The sequence below is a fragment of the Cheilinus undulatus genome, linkage group 23, assembly GCF_018320785.1.
Source record: "Cheilinus undulatus linkage group 23, ASM1832078v1, whole genome shotgun sequence".
Taxonomy (NCBI): Eukaryota; Metazoa; Chordata; class Actinopteri; order Labriformes; family Labridae; genus Cheilinus; species Cheilinus undulatus.
In genome coordinates, this window is record NC_054887.1 from 19,006,078 (window position 1) to 19,023,884 (window position 17,807).

The 17,807-nt window shown below is 40.0% G+C and overlaps 1 protein-coding gene across 4 annotated transcripts in view; it reads right to left on the bottom strand.

Annotated features, from left to right (window-relative positions):
* The window catches only part of LOC121505523 (ELKS/Rab6-interacting/CAST family member 1-like), a 188,470-nt gene that overhangs the window by 91,452 nt on the left and 79,211 nt on the right, over positions 1–17,807 (bottom strand). For 2 of the 4 annotated variants that reach the window (XM_041780922.1, XM_041780920.1), the window contains 2 exons: positions 15,030–15,041; positions 1,658–1,793 (listed from right to left, as the gene is read on the bottom strand). In XM_041780922.1, coding sequence (XP_041636856.1) covers positions 1,658–1,793; positions 15,030–15,041 — 148 coding nt within the window. The remainder of the gene's footprint in view (positions 1–1,657; positions 1,794–15,029; positions 15,042–17,807) is intronic. The other 2 variants (XM_041780924.1, XM_041780921.1) reach the window with 1 other exon arrangement.

The following is a 17,807-nucleotide window of genomic DNA, read 5'->3' on the forward strand; positions in this document are numbered from 1 at the left end:
ATGGGTTTGCCGATCAGATTTCTAATTTGTCCGACTAACCCTCCAGGCTCTACTCCAGCAATTCATGTCTGGTTACATTTGATGACTAAACTAATTGTTTTCTACTACATTTGCAGATACTTCTGATTAGAATTGATCTGTTTTTTATTAGTTTTCTTCGCCTAATTCATCAAAGTCTCCCTTTGGGTCTTGCAGCTATTATTTTAGGGATGCTTCAATTAAAATTTATGCTGGCCAAAGTTTTAACTGCATACCCTCAGATAGTTCAGAATTGTCTTTGAATAAACATCCTTCATATCTGTCACATTACACCGTGTTTTACTTGATCACATCAGCTCCTCATTACAGCATATTTCCCTGTCAGATCCTGCTTATATCATGTCCACAGGAGGAAACCTTGGATGCTCTTTATTCCGCTTATTGGATTAAGCTGCAAAAGACTCACAAATAAGAAAATCTCCATCTGTCTCTGAGAATTCTTAAGAATTCTCGATCACACATGGAGCTGCTTAAACAATACCATGAGCCCACAAAAGAGCTATATTTCCCTTTCCAGAGCAGAATCAGTTCTTGGGTGAATTAAGCTGAATGAAAAACTGATGTAGAAAAGATGAGAAAGACAGAGTGACACATTACAGTGGCCGTGACCAAACCTCCCGGACATTTCAACCACGTGCTGTGAATCTGCACCCACTCTAGATCCAACATTACTGTGTGTCTGACTATGCAGACTAAGACTGGCTCTAATTGGCTTAAGATTGCTTATTGTATTGAATCGAATTTACGGTTACTGGCATTCCATCTGCAGGCCTCAAGGCTGGTTAAACTTCACAGAATGGCTTACATTCGACACACAATCTAGTTATGGTTGTAACCGCTGCGGTCTCTTAAGTCCCAGTGACTCACACAGCTCATCAGCTCATCTCCCAACCGCATGCTTTCACAGAAATGACAAGGTCTAAGCTCCGTAAACCAGAGATCAATCAAAGCGAGAGGGAGAATACACTTAAATGTGCACAAAGAAAGTTTTCATCTGCCTCTAATCAGAGAGGCCACTGAGGTTAACGATTACTGGAAGAGAAGAGAGACAAAGAAAATAAAAGGAGGAAAGTCAGGAAATTAGGGTCAAAAAGGGTGAAATTAAAGGTAGAAGTGAAAGATAGCTGCTAAAATGAAGGAATACAGAGAAAACCACACACTGTCGTTCGTCATGTGGTTACATGACACCCTAGTGGACAATTAGGAGATGCTCCCACGCCACAGGAAGCATTTTAAAACCCACAGCATTCACTTCATAGTTCACGTTTGGTTCCTTTACGTCTCCTCTAATTATCTCTCTTCTCTCCTTCACTTCTCCTACAATTTTTCTCCATCTTCCATCTGTGCTCCCTGCCAATCATCCTTTTTATTTTAACACTTTCACACACTCCCTGAATAAGATTTTCCTTTTGTGTGTGTGTGTGTGTGTGTGTGTGTGAAAGAGAGAGAGAGTGTGTTTGACATTGCCTGAGGCCGCTCCCTGTCACAATTGTCACGTTGCAATGAAGCATTGTTGTGATAGCAGACTAAATTCAAGGTAGGACACAATGGAGGAGGGAGACTTCTCCTTTCCTTATAGCCCTAACTTATGTTTTAGTAGCACCTTCCTCTTCCTCACCTTAAACTGCTGGGAGCTCTCGTTCATATTGTCCTCCCTCTTCTTGGCCTCTTCCATAAGCTGGGCGTTTCTGTTCTTCTCCAGCTGCTCTTTGTGCTTCATGTTGGCCACCTTCTTCGACTGGTCCTTCATTTGCCTGCACACAGAGAGACATGACACAAAAAGAGTCGATATGATGTTTAGTATGCAACTCAAGACGCTCCAGGAGTGCATGATGTATGCTAAATGATGCAAACATTCAGAAATCTTTCTTCCACTAGCTTTGTGTTGACAGCTTGTTATTCCCGAGTTAATGACAGAAATCTGGATGTCCAAGAAAAAAACAAACCTCTAGTTTCTTTAATGTATTTTTCAGCTGTATTTTCTCACATATTTGATTCATATAAACTTTGGTAGATCATTTCTTTGTTATAACAATGCTTCTTGGTAATAAATCTTATATCGTTAGAAAACCTGTTTATTTCACTTTTAAATGGTGCTACATTTGTAAGGAACATGCATTTGTGGGATGAGCAGCAGAGCCGAGTATATGGGTTGCGCTCATGAAAAATTTGACAAATCTTCTCTGCCAGTGCCAAACTCCTACCTTGACACCTGATTATGAGTACCTGTGAGCCCTGCTACAGTGGTCCTGCACTATAGGATGATGGCTGTGATACGTTATCTCATCATCAATACACCTTTAAAAGCAGCTCATCTGCTATGATAACTGAATATATAGCGAATTTTCAAAGGTGGGTGATGTCATTTAGGCTTCTTCTGGCATGGCATCAAAACTGCTCCAGTATGTCGGTGCCCAAGCCCATCACTGGTGTGTTTCTGCATCACTTTTGTTCAGTTGGAGGGGGTTGAGGTGCACTGTCCATCTTATTATGGGGGCTATCATCTAAACTGCTGGTGTCAGTGTTGGTAAATCATTCTGTTTCCCTTTCTTCTTCTTCTTCTTCTTCTAAGCCAAACTGTAGTCAGACTTGGAGAGGGTGCAACTATATCTTGAGTTAAAAGCCACATATCCCCAGTTTTGATAGATCTGCCATTTAATTGGCTATGACAAGCATTATGTTCCTGTTTTAACTACATTCATTCCCTTCACTGACCCCACATGAAGGCACAAAGCACAACTGAACATATTCAGGACACGCCGTCTGTTATTTCCATTAAGATGACAGTGAAATCTGATTAATAATGCTTTGCAACACACTGTGTAATGAAATCCTTCAGGGCTGACATAATGTAAAGATCGGTACAGGAATTCAATAAAAAGCAATGAATTAATGACTACATGACATTTGAGATTTTCTCCGTGGTGGGAGGTATGGGGGTCTTTTCACGGAGGGATTACTGAGTGTCGGGAAGCTGAGTCTAAATCATCACGTTGGGAATGAAGGAGGGAGAAAGAGAGAGGAAAAGAAGGACATAGAGAGAGATTCCTCATGAGAGCAGGAAGTTGGGGAAATGTTTTAATCCAAGTTTAAGCCGTCTGGAGGCCATCGAGTCTCTGTCACAGACCTATCAGCTATCACAGTGGCCTCACTTCAGCCGGACCTTTCATACCTCTAACACACGCACAGATGTCAGCTAACCCAAGCTAATGCCAGGAAGGTTTAACAGCGTCTACTGAATCATGACACAGATGAAAGATAAGCCAAACAAAAGGGATGAATGTGCATATACACATCCAACATAGACAAAACTAAACTCCTGACTAACATGTTAGAAATTAGGCTAACTTAATTAAAGTAATTCCTTTCACCTTGTGAGTCTGTGAGTCTTCTGTATGTTTGCATTTTTTAAAATACATTTACATTGTACATATGTGCAGGCATTCCTGTTTGCTTAGACTTTTACAGGCTTGCACACAATTCCATTTTCATGGCTTCTGTTACTGCAATTGCCAGTAAAAGAGATGACCTCCAGTGATGGGAAATAACGGCAAACTCCAGAGCATGTGCACTCATGGGAAAGCCTTTTTACGAGCCGCAGAGCTGCACGATTTGTTTCCTGATGTATAAACAGGTTCCTTTGAATCCTGACATTTGACCCTGGTCTGTATACTCAAAAGCTGAGTTTAAATCTATGCATCTGAAAAAGGGTTGCCCTTTAAAAGTCAGAGTATTGTTTTACATGCTACAAAGACCAAGAGTCAAGTGTATTTCTTCACTGTTTTGCTGAGTCATTACATGCAGAATGATACAGGGGAAAAGTAGAGGCATCAGTTTAATCATTTATTGATTATTGCAAGAGCTCAATTACCTGTAAGTCTTCATGACTTGATAGTAAACCAAACAGGCCACCAAGTGGGTTAGTGGATTTAAAGCGAGGCCTGCCCCATAAAAATATCCAGCCACTAGTCAAGAGTTAGGCTGCATTTTGTCAGAAAAAAGGCAATGTAGTTCCTATTAATGCATCTTTACTTTCAAAGCAATGCAAAAGCAGTATCACGCTAACTGATCACTGGTATCAAAATTACATCTTCTGCATAAGTCCAAAGTTTGACAGAAATCCCTCCAAGGATTCTTGGGGTTGTTTGCCACTAGGCAAGTAGGGGTGTGACAGTATGAAACATTAACCTGACACGCCAGATGGATTTGTTTCACACATCCATCTGGGAAAGCTTCAATAGGAAATGTTTGAGAAAAAGCAGAGGCTTTGAAAACAACTCAGGAGTGTGACTGGATAAACGTTCTGTCTGTCATATCTCTACAGGCCAATCAAAGCAACAAAACACGTGACAGAACTGCTATCGAGCTGCACGTGCGCAGCTATGGAGGAATAACGTGAAACATGGTGACAATAGACATGTAAGTACTTAACTTTTGTCATTTTTGAAAAGGAAGCAACTCACTGCTGTTCTTTGTTCTTCTTTAAACGAAGCATTGTTGTCAAATTCTGATAAAACTGGCGCTTTAGCAGCATCCACGCTAATCTCTTCCTCCATAACTGCATCGGCCTCTTCCTGTTGCTTGTTTACACCACGACTCTGCCATGCCTGATAGTACTGCCCCTCGTTGCTAATTGGTCCTGTCACTTTCTAACCAGGCCCAAACGGTTAAGATGAGAGCTTTGCAAGATGGATTTGCCAGTGAGAAACACGGAAACAGGCGTACCATCTGCTTTGCAAGGTTAATGAAACATTTAAACAAAAGAACAATAGTCAGGTAGGCTGTGGTGTTTAAACAATGCTTGATTAGTAGTAGGGGGCCCAAAGTGTGCCAAGAAAATATCCCCCACTGCATTACACCAGCATTAGCCTGAACCGTTGATACAAGGCAGGATGGATTAATGCTTTCATGTTGTGGGTGCCAAATTCTGACCCCACCATCTGAATGAAATTGAGACTCATCAGATCAGGCAATGTTTTTCCAATCTTCTATTGTCCAGTTTTGGTGAGCCAGTGTGAACTGTAGCCTCTGCTTCCTGTTCCTAGATGACAGGAGTGGCACCTGGTGTGGTCTTCTGCTGCTGTAGCCAACCTGCTTCAAGATTTGATGTGTTGTGCTTTCAGAGGTGGTATTCTGCATACCTTGGTTGAGTTACTGGTGCCTTTCATCTCAAACAAGTCTGCTCATTCTCCTCTGACATCAACAAGGCAGTTTTGTCCACACACTGGAGATTTTCCATTTTTCTGTCCATTCTCTGTAAACCCTAGAGATGGTTGTGCATGAGAATCCTAGTTGATCAGCAGTTTCTGAAATATTCAGACCAACAAGTCTGGCACCAACAACCATGCCACATCCAAAGTCACTTTTCATTTGAAGCCCCTTTCTTCCCCATTCTGATGCCCAGTTGAACTTCAGCGGGTCATCTTGACCATGTCTACACGCCTAAATGCATTGAGTTGCTGCCATGTGATTGGCTGATTAGCCATTTGTGTTAACAAGCAACTGAACAGGTGTACCTAATAAAGTGGCCAGTGAATGTATGATGAAAAATGCTGTTGATATAAAATGGCAAGATCTCATGTAAACATAGGACTCATGTAGGTATTTTCTTTATATTTATTCATCCTGAGGAGCCATATTCAATTTGACTGACTAATCCTAGTTTGAGTCCAGCCTTTATTTGAATTCCCACAATCTCAGCGCATGCTGTTTCACTTATTTTATTTCCACTGCTTCACTCCTTTGAGTGCTATTCTCTGTTGAAATTCACACAGGTATAAAGTTTATTGTTTACATATACTTATCTAGTGTTTCACTGTTTAATGACATTCTCCATCTCTCTTCTCCTGATGACCTGAGGCAACTAGCTGCTAGACTAACCTTTAAAAAATGTCCTTAAAGTGTTTTTAACATCAGTATCACCTCCAGAAAGTTGAGAAATGATATTGGCAGAGAATGGTAGAATAAAATCCTAAATGTGTTCGCTAAAAGGTCCAGGGGGCCCAATTCCAGAGCGTCCAGAGAAATATGGGAAGCTGGAAGAAAACTTGAAATGCAAAGAGGGAGCCAAAACCGCTCTGTAGCACCTGGCTGCTCAAAGCTTACAGAATAATAATCAGAGGGTTAAGATGCATGTGCACATGTTTGGTTTTTCAGCTGTATTGTACTGTGAATACAAAAAAAATCCTTACATATTGCATCATTTTCCGTTAAAATGGGGATCAAATGTGAAACAGGAAAGCAGATGAAGTAAGCGTTGAGTTAGATGCATCATTTTTTCAAATTTCCTTTGTTTGCACCCTGAATGTGGGAAAGTTGTTTGAATATTTGGGATTAATTTTGTGCTCCAAGCCCTGTGTGAGTGTGTAACAGGTCATAAACATGCAGGAATGTTCCTATTGGATGATATCCAGGAAGCATCTGGTAAGCTCTCTGAGGTTTCCCTCCTTCATGCTACATTTACTGAACGTATGTGCATTAAGAATAGGCTTTAAGATTGCCAAGCTTCCTTTAGACTCAACACTTACACTCCCCTTCCTCCATTCTTTGCTAACATTAGTTCAGCTCAAACCTGCTCTTTTTTTGCACAGTGCTTTATAAATGATGATACGACTGAAAAGTTATCATTTATCTCCAACTCAGGAGGACAAATGTACTTCGCCTCATCGCTCCCCTCCCATTTTTCCATACTCACTCTCTCTTCAAATGCAACATTACTCTTTCCTTTGGATGAAATATTCTCATCAGACCATGGCGCACTTCTTCTCTCATTTCCTCTCCCTGATTCCCTCCACTCCCTCTTTTGTCACTTCCATCTCCTCTGCTTAACTTTCCCCTGACTCCCCCAAACAATCACAAATGTTTTTAGGTGTTTTCCATCCCCTCCATAACAGTTTGTCATCTGCATATGAGTTCATTTTAACAAGATTGCAACCATCTGTGATACAGAAGTTAATTTAATCGACCCCTTCTGTAATTAACTGGTTTCATATAATGACAAAGCGTTGTCAGAAGTTATACTTTTTCATACCATGTTTAAAAATGATACAATCTCCATTATTTTAATGATCACCTCCGTCATATCTGTTGGCCTTTTGTTGACCAAAAGGTTGATAATGGATTTGTGTGATTTAGAAAATTTTGAAAATTTGCCACACTCTCCTAGAAAAGTGCTTGGGAGGAAGCTCTGGGGATAAATATGGATGAGGATGTTTGGGAGGAGAGCCTTAGCAGAATCTGATCATGCTCCATTAATGCTAGACATCAGCTGATTAATTAAAATGGATGCACAGGTTTCATTATTCAAAATCTAATTGCACAACATTTTTCCTACCATTTCTTCTTTATGTGATGAATGCTGTGCTGTAATTTCTACTTGGGGCTCTCTGTCCCATCTTTTTAACACATGTCCAAGATTGTATAATTATTGGTGTGAGATATTCAACTGGTTTTCTGGAATGTATGTTTGTGTGATCATAACTGACCCAGAGATAGTATTATTTGGATACTCTCCATCCAGTCATAAACTACCATGGGATACAGAGTATGGAGCAGTAATTGTGTACTACACATGGAGAAGATGAGGTATGTCATGATGGACTGCCTACACAAATTTTTCAGTATCTGGCAGACATTTTTCGATCATTTTGGTCTATATGACAGAGATCCTGGACAGTAACTGATGTTATAGTTAACTGCTTACTTTCTCTAAAAACCTTGGTCTTGAGATACACATTACTGTGCAAACAGGTTTTTGTTTTGTTTTTTTCTTACTTTTTTTTAAAAATATATATTTTATTTGCTCATCCTGTATAAAAATCTCAATAAAATATAATTCAAAAGAAATCAAAAAGTAACTAACATCTGATGACACCTGCCAGCAGACAGATGTGTAAAAGAGAAATGAATCAATTTAACCTTGTTCACTTTCAAAACTCTTCTTTAAACTGGCAGTAATGAACCATTGCCAGCATATTTGTGCAATACAGACCATGTGTAGGAGTTTGCCTGCAACTTTTCATTTATCAAATAACAAGAAAATGACCAAATATAGGGAGACGCAGACTTCTTTTACTTGCTGTGGCATGGAAACAGATATTATTGTTGATTTTGTTTTTATTAATTTCACATAAAAGTGTTAAAATCAGGTATTGTGACGGTTCTCTAATGATGTATGAACTTAAAGAAAAAAGTATGCTTTTTAGACTCTCTCTAACTGACTCTAAAACGTCAAGAAAAACATTCATTTGCCTATTTTGGATTAATTCTTACAGCCTGCACTCAGTATCATAACTTTATTTAATATTTCATTATTTAATTTGTTAAAAAAAAAATGTTATGTTTATCTCTTTTTGGCTGTTTCTCTTATTTGTATAAAGCACATAAAGCTGCCTTTGTGTATGAGATGAGCAGTACAAATAAACTCGCCTTGCCTTGACAGGAGGCTAGAAACTTTAAGCTCCTGAGAGGAACTTTGAGTTGTGTTGGTTTTGGTGCCCCCTGTGGGCAAAGTGAGGCTATCTACCTCTTTGATTAACTAGTTTTGTACACGTGTAACTACTGATGTATGACAAAAAAAAACCTCAGCTCTCTTTATTGTAAACGTCTAACTCACAATGAAAAAGGCTGTTTCAGTAATGTGCTGTTCGCCCCCTCGTCTGACACCTACCCCCACCCCCATAGTGTCTAATAGTAATAAAATCACTGTGTGGGAATAATCAGTCTTTTAGACGATTGTCTTATTTGCTTCTGTAGGTCATGAGGAGGCATCAGTATTAATTTCAGTCCCTTAAATTAACATCTAAAAAGTGCTGACAGGAGCTTTAAGCTACTGACAGCTGGAAACATCCTTGTTTATCTAAATTAATCAAAATTAGACATACATACACTTTTAAAAGTTTATGTTGCGTATATACACATATTTAATTAAATACTGAATCACTTTCTGTACAAGCTTCACTTAAAGGAGCATTAGTTGCTTGTTGAACTCGATGGCTCAGCTCAGCGCAGGCAAAGTGCCACTTGAAGCTGTTTAATATGTAAAATACTTCCTTCGTGATTCCTGCGAAATCACTTTCAACAACTGCTGCACAAACCACTGGAGGAAGCAGAATCACAGGAGAGTTCATGCTGTAAACACCACATTTAAAAGAGCAGTGAAACCACATCCAGGCAAAAAAAAACTACACACACTCATTGACACTTGGGATGAGTTCAACTAAAGGCAAAATTTGGCCAAAACTGTGATGAAAGCAAGGGACACACTCATAAAGAGAGCCAGTGCTGTCAGCTGTTTCAAACACAACCTGCTTTGTGTCAGAGTCGGACCACACACAACTAGTGTATGTGCGAATGCATCGGCACGTATCATAACATACAGCAAACATATGCTAACACGCTTTTGAACCTCCTAAACTTTGCAAAGCTTCAAAAATACCCTAACCTCAAACACGCTCCTATAAGTTATATATAGCACATTAAAAAGCTAAAACGTATGAACATAGGGCAGCGTTCATTAAATGTTAAAGATGCAAAAAAAGAGTTAAAACTGCTGGAAACTAGCAGTAAAAATGACACATAAACACAACCTAACACTCGACTTTTTAACCTCCCTCATTAGCATGCAGCTGATATTCCGGGAGCCACATTAAGGTAATATTAATATTACATTTGGAGTCCTGTATAAATATTTGATTAGAAATGCTCCAGGGCCTCATGTATGTTTACTGCACATAGTTCACCCAACATTAACATCAAGGATTTCTTCTAAAACAGTCGGAATTCAGTATTTCTTTTGAAAATACAGGAAATGTTACTTTTGGTTGACTAAGCCTATAACAGCTAATAAAAAAAAGTATCAAAATATTACTTTGGTGTTGCCGTTTGTTGGCCCTGAAAAGATTTCAGTCAAAAAAATGAATAGAAATCAAAAAAGGGCATCCCGACTGTGGAGAATTTTACAGCAATTAAAAGTAAATTTGTAAGGAAAAAGAAAAACAGCTTTAAGTGCATAAAACCAGTCATAAAAGCTCTGTAACACCAAGAGTAAAATACCTTATGGTGCTTGTCACTAGCATTTATGCATATGAAACAACAAGCTATTAAGCTATAGGTTAAGCTCTTTAGATTACAGTAAGAGAAGAAGCATGTGGCGGAGAGTTGGAGTTGAAATCGTGTCTGTTTAACATGGAAAACAGCAGCACTTGGTTCTTTTAGCCTCATTATCATCTCTGGATCAGATCTTGCTGCTCCCCATTCAAATCCTCCGTTGACATTTCACAAAATCCTTAAATCAACATTTTAAATCTAGGAATCAGGCCAAACAACTACCTGAATACTCGCTACAATCAAATGTTTAATATGGCACAAAAAGAGCTTTTAAAAACAGAGAAAGAAAAGAAAAACATGACAAGATTGTGTGCAGATTTGCAGATTCTTTCTTCAGTTTTACAAAATCTAGCCATGCATGCTGCATTTGCAGACATTTGTGATAAAAAACAGGTCTTTCTGAAGAGATCAGTCTCTAGCATGGTGCTGTGATGGATGCTACCGTTGCAATAAGACAGTTCATGAAATTCCACAGTTGACTGTAAGTCATATTATTAGAGAGTGGAAGTGTTTAGGAACAACAGCAAATCAGCCACGAAGCGGAAAATCCCAGAGCAGATCAAGTTGCCAAAGATCTGCTGATTCCATCCCTGAAGAGTCCTGAACTTCCACTGGCCTTAATGTAGCACAAAAACTGAGGCAGGAGCTTCATGAAAGGGGTTTCCATGGCCAAGCAGCTGCATGCAAGCCTCACATTACCAAGTCCAATGCCAAGCATTGGATGATGGTGTAAAGCATTGGTCTTCAACTGCTGAGTCGGGACCCAAGAGTTGGACGCAGATGTGTGCTTTGGAAAAATTGTGGCAAAAAGTCTATGATGTGTTTTATCTTATTTAGTTAGCTGTGATAATGAGCCAATAAAAAAGAAAAATGGTCCACCTCCTTTTCATGGTAGAAAAACTGTTCTTTCTTAGAATTTGTCCTTTTGTCCTTTTCTATTCCAACATGATTGAGTGCACTAAGCAAGGACTACAAAGATGTGGTTTGATGAGTTTGTTGTGGAAGAACCTGACTGGCCAGCATAGAGTCCTGACCTCAACCTCAATGAGCACCTTTGGGATGGACTGAGATTGCGTGCCAGGCCGTCTTGTCCAATATCAGTGCCTGACCTCATAAATAGTTTAGATTACCTGCATCTTGAAATATTTCCCTTGATATTCCATTATTGCCACCGTTGATTCACTTGAGTGGAGGCTTTTGATGATGGTGTGTATCACAACAATCATCAACTAAACTATGAGTGCTGGACAGCAGTGCTAGCTGCAGAAAAATGTTGAAACAAAGTCATGAGAAGCTTCAGTTTTAACATGAGACATTGCACCCCAATAGGTGCACATACTGGAGAGATGCTGCGGCAGACTTCTCTCTTGCTCTCAGGTGCAAACACATTGGTGGTAATATCAGATAAATAGATCTGTATTTATACTTGAGCAGACCACCAACTACTGACTGTTTGTAGGACTGATGTGACCTACAATTAATCATTTCTAGTAACACTGTTTTCCTTCTTTTCTATTTTTTTCAGACTTCAAAGAGCTACAAGTTGAGAAAAGGAGCAGCATGTGGCTCAGAAGCTACATGTTGAGCATCGCAGCTCTATTTATGAAATGTGTAGGCTCATTTTGTGGTAAAGCAAATGCTAACCAATTAATGCTTTTCTACTTATTTTGCCTTAATGAGGTTGGTGGATAGACAACAGCATTCAAAAAGAAAACAAATGGTTGCATTTGAAGCCAGAAATGCACATAATTAGGTGGTTAAGTTACATAAAGCAAGGATTAATGGAACAAAACAAAGCCAAATATCTATTGGTTATAGTGAAACTGTTCTGAAGATCTGTCTAAAAACTCTTCACTTAATGCTTAGTTCTCAGGATGTTTAGTTTTTATTTATGTGGGTGTTTTAATTAGAAAACTCTCTGCAGTGATTCTCATGGCAGCACTGTCACCTTTTAGCTGGAAAAGTCCTTCTCTATGTGTCTGCCTATGTGGGATACAGAAAAACAATGTGCATGAATGTGAGTCTATGCTTGTCTGCTTGTTGTCACCCATTAGCTGACAAATCCCTGCACCTCAATGCTCAAAGTCACACACAACCTCAAAGGAATAACACACACACAGTGAGAAACAATGCAATTCCCTTTAAAGCTACAGAAACCTTGATGTCAGACATTTGGCAGTGGATGAGGAGTTCCTAAGCTCAAGATCAAAACAACCAGAAAAAAAAAGCAAAGCAAGAAAAAAGGGGACTGAAGAAAAAGAAGTCTTCTGTCGCCTACCAGACGCCATTGCAGCGCTAACTTTTCCTTTCGTTTCTCCCCCTCTAGAGTTGAATCAAAAAATACCAGAACAACAGCGATGAAAAAGCTGACAAGACGACAGGGGAAACGGTGGCTCTGGATGTTAAAAGAGAAAGAAAGAGCAGAACGAGAGCTGGCACTGCCGAGACCTTTACAGCAAAGCCGAGCGCACAGAACACTCAGACCACCAGATTTATGCAGGAAACAGAAGAAATAAGTGGTTATTATGTGGTCGATTGTAATGTGTAGGTCAGAGAAATTTTAATATGACTGTGATATGTCTGTTATAAAAGAGCGATTTCAGGCCTTGCATGCTGAAATCTCATTACAGACTTACCTACTGGGTAGAGATAGGGATATTTTAAGTGGAAAAAGGGGAGAAGGTTTTTAATGCATGGGCATGTTTGATGCTCAGTTATGCCAGGAATAAAGTAATATCTTCTTTATTGAAGCTACAGCAGGGAGGTAGTTAGCTTAGCTTAGCTTAGCATAAAGAAAAAACTAGCCTGTTGAGGGTAAAAAAGTCTGCCTACCAACAACTGTAACTAACCAATATCCCCTTTCTAATCCATAAAAAAAGTTCAGTGTAGTACCTGCATGTTGTACTGCGGTAGTTGGTCATTTGTGACACTACTTCTTGACGAGGATATGCAACATCCTGAAGTGTCTGCAAACTGTCTTGCAACCTCATGGTGATGAGAATGGGATGTAACATATTTATGACTGAGCTGTAGTTGAGCAGGTAAATTGACCTGGACAGCTAAGTTCAGTTAAGCTCTGGCTGTAACGATATGAGGCAATTTAACTGGACTACCACCTTTGTAAAGCATTCAGGGAGAATCAACTTACTGATGGAAGTTTGTCCAACTCTGCTACATCAGACTGCAAAATTCTACCTTTCAGCTGGATGCTACTGGACCCTTTTCTCTGGTTGGTTGACCTTACTTACTAAACTTAACACAAACTTGACTCTTGTTTGGTAGATTGAAGATGAAATAAAGACATACTGGCAATTTAACAATTAATTAATTTGATAAACAGGAGCCTCAGTAGCATATGGGTGAACCATACAAAGCCACAACAGCTTTGCACCACCTCCTCATGCTGGTCACCAGCGTGGTCACACACAGCTGTGGGATGGCATCCCATTCCAGTGTTCAATGGGGTTGAGGTCAGGACAGCTGGCAGGCCATTCCATCCTCTCCACTCCCAAATTCTGGAGGTAGTCTCTGATAAACCCAATTCTGTGGGACAGGTGTCATCATCTTGGCAGATAGTTCGGTACCTGAATGTGGTGATATGGGATTGCAACTGGTTGCAGAATCTCATTTCGATATTTCTCTGCATTGAGATTGCCTCCAATGATGACAGTCAGGGACCTTATTGAGAGGACTTGGGGGTACCAGAAGCTCAAAACAAGAGTCAATAGCAACAGGAGAACAAGCTGGTTGCACTGTCAGAGAAGATCTGGAACGTTTTTCATGGGCGCAACCCACATGCTCAGCTCTGCTGCTCATCCTAAAAATGCATGTTCCTTACAAATGTGGCACCATTTACAAGGAAAAAACAGGCTTTCCAACTGTATGAGATTTATTTCCAAGATACACAAATGTCCTTACTTTTTGTGCTAAGTTTAGTTAGCAAGCAGTAAACTCACTGGGAATAGAGAAAACATGGACAAACTTTATAGCTTAGTGCATAGCGTCCATATTTAATGCTTCACTTTCAATGCTAATACGATCCACGTTACCTATCTCTCTAGCTTATGGAGATAACTGACATAAAAGATAAGATAAGTAAGATAAGATAAACTTTTTGTGAGGTATCTGTCTTAGGTTCTTCACCCACGCTGCAGCCATACCTGGCTGGGTTGGTGTTATCAATGCATCTATGCTATTCAATAACCGGATCAATAACTGGACATTGGAGCATGTGCAGAATGCCTTGTTTGGCTTGTGTCTGACTGATGCAGCTGACAAAGGGGGTGTTTGCACTAAATTTCTTTGGCTTTGTTTAGAAAATGAAAACTGTCGGTGCAAAAACAGCTTAAGTGGACACAGCTCCACTCCTAAAGTATGTGAGAGAGGCATCATTCCTTTTCCAAATATCCTCTAGGCAGTAAAGAAAATGCTCTTATTTACCAAAAGGCAAAACAAAATGTGGACTGATCTGGCAAAACCACAAAAGAGAAACTTAAGTTGGGGTGAATCTTGACAAAAATGCCCAGTTGTACAAGTTTACAGTACCAACTGTTCCTTAAACATTCTTCTTGTTTGCTGCATTAGCCTGAAATTTGAACGTAGTGCATATATTGTGACAAGAGTAGCACGGTAGACGCAAGAAGGCAACAGTGATGCTTCCTCTTCAAAGATGCAGCGATGTGTCAGAGAGAGAAAGAGTGAAAGTCAAGGTGTCTCCTTCAAAGACAGACGGACAGACACGACAGGAATGATTAAAAACAGAGTTTATGACAGAGCAGTGGAGATAAGAGAGCGCCTCGATGCAAGGACAAGAAGTGTGACAATGAAGGAGAGCGTGATGAGAGAGAGAGGAGGAAGAAGAAAAATAGACATGCAGTACTAACCTTGAGGCAAGACTGAGTAGAGCGGGAGACAGTGTTGCATTGTAAAGATAAAAGAAGGGAAAGGGAGACAGAGAAGGAGAGGGAAAGGTGAGAGAGTTTAATGCTAGCTAAGCCAGTTTGAGCACAATTCAAAGAGAGAAAGAAAGAATTGACGACAGAACAACACGCAGAGAGAGAGGCATTAGCAAGCATTGCAGGCAGGCAGACAGGCACATAGACAGGTTAAAAGCAGGCTTTTCAGTCCAGTCATAAGAGTTAAAAAAGGCCCCCCTCACCTCACATAACCTCTTTGGGAACATACACAAAGAAAACGGCACACAAACCATAGAAAATGAGCATTTAGCCAATCAAAGCATGAGCTGCAAGCCTGCTCATTATGAATTATTTCTTCTTCATTGGTTTTTGAAATCACAGACGACTTCCTTCACCTCCCGCCGGGGGACACTTGAGAAGCACACAGCTTGTTGGATTTGTGGAGAACCAAAAGGGCCTACAGCATGTTATCATAATGATATGAAATCTGAAGAAAATTTGCTTCCTAAATTGGTTGACCTCAAAAGTTTTTTCCACACAATCGCTCCTCGTATGTTTGGTTGAACTGGCAAAGCACGAAACTCCGGGGTGAGCTTATGCCTGGGAACGCACGCTAACGACACCGTGCCAAAGACAAATTGTCCATTGCAGAACAATATAACACGCAATAAACTTCTCTAATTTCCCATTACTCAGGTTTATACTCTTCATCTCTGTAAACCACCTTCATTTTTTCTCTCTGCTCCTTCCCTCTACAGTCTTTTCTGTCAGTTTCATTTTTCTGTTCTCCTCTCTCCACTCTGCTGTCTTTTCTTTCCTCTCTCTCTGTCTCCATCCGATGTTTGCTTTCTGTCTTGTTGTTTTTCCTCCCTCCACCACCTTCTTTTCCCCTTTTCCTCTTTCTCCGTTTTCCACTCCTCTGTCCAAATCCTTTATTTTGGCCATCATGGCAGATTTTCAGCTCCATTTCCCCTCAGTGTGAAGTCACAAAGTCTGCTCCAATTACTATCCTAGTTACAGAAATAAATAACCTGCTAACATAACAGCTGCATTTACACCAGAGGGGAAAGAGAGGGTTGATTTTTAAACCTTGTTTAACCTACACATGATCTTTTTAAGCGGGATGTTCCCTCTGTTCACTTGTCGCCCAAGGTTAGCCTTGTTGCAAAGCTAAGAGTTGGCCACAGGCTAATGTATCTCCCTCTGACGTACCTGTTAGCTCCAGGCTACGTATTATAATTCACAGCAGGGTGAGGTAGCCCTGGGATAAAGTCAGTGTTACTACAATTCATGTTACAGGGTCACTGCTGGCAGCTCTTTCTTGCTGGTTAGATTATGTTAATCCATAGAGGATGTGAGTTTATCTATGGATTTAAAACAGTTTATATTAGTTCTACAGTCTGTAGTTTGTTGAGGCAGGGAATAGAAATAAAACTTCATGTACAATAAAGACAACAAAATTCAGTATTTCTTACAAATATAACTCCGACATCAGTTGTTCCATTAAAGTTTAGCAAGCATAACGAGCAACTGTAGACTACTTACAACATAAACATGGGCTAAAGAGCTCTTTATTTGCATCTACAAATGTTAGTTTTATTTTCATTAAACTCAAATCATTAGAGTTACCTAACAGTTATATGTATTGTAAAATCTTGGGCATAAGATGCACATTTAATACCTATTTATTCATCTATAAAGCCACCTGCGTCCTACATACTGGTGCAACCAATATACTGCTGTAAAGTGCTGAGGTATGTCCTGACATTACAATTGCAGCTGCCACCATCCCACTTCTACCTGATCTGACATGATTGAAAATTCACCCCCAATCATTATTTATTTTAAACAGCCAGTTAGTGCAAATAATGTTGGCAAACATGTCAACGCGAACCAGGCTGGTGGTGCCACTTTTTAGCACTTTTTCTCCCTCATTATGTCATAATCCTGCTTTAAATGAAAACGGGTCTACTGTTCTGTTAACAAACTTTGTGGACTTCTGGTTTAACTGTGAAGTCTCCTCAATTTAAGACCAAAGAGTGGTCAGACTGAAGGCAAGCAACCCCACACACTAGAAGCTTGTCTTTACCCCAGAGCAGCTCTGATCAGTTTGAGACAAGAGTGCAGAGGTCATGGGGGGACTGTGAGTTCACACAAATAGAAAGTCAACAGCAGAATTATTTGTCTTTGCTGGGTTGATTTGGTGTACATTTCCACATGATTCCATGATTTTATTGCTTCTGCAATTGGTGAGCATCTACTACAAAGAATCTGTGGTTTTAATGAAAAATTCTGTGGCTTTTTACCTCAAAAGTTTACTTTCCCTTGTCAATGGCTTTGCCCTGTAATCAACTGACTTCCTGATGACTTTTTGCTTTCAAGGATGCGCCGAAGCTAGACCCACAGTGTAACTGCCAGTTCCCTATTCTGATGCCATCTTTCCTGCTTGTTCATGTACACGAAATCATAGCAACTGAAACCAACTGATCGTGTTGGAGTTGAAGCTGATAAATATTAAGCAGCAGTTGATTGAACTGGAAAGTACGGGTGCTGAGTGATGGGGATATATGTTTCACTCATTTGGCCGTGTATATATATTTTGAGGAGGTGCTGCACGTAAGCCTTTGCATGGGTTTGGACCTTCATTGTATGCTGTGGCATCCATTTGATGCAGAAGTATAAATCACGTTTGAGAGCTCAGTTTCCAAACCAGTCGCTATCAGAATTGCAAACTCCACATGTTGA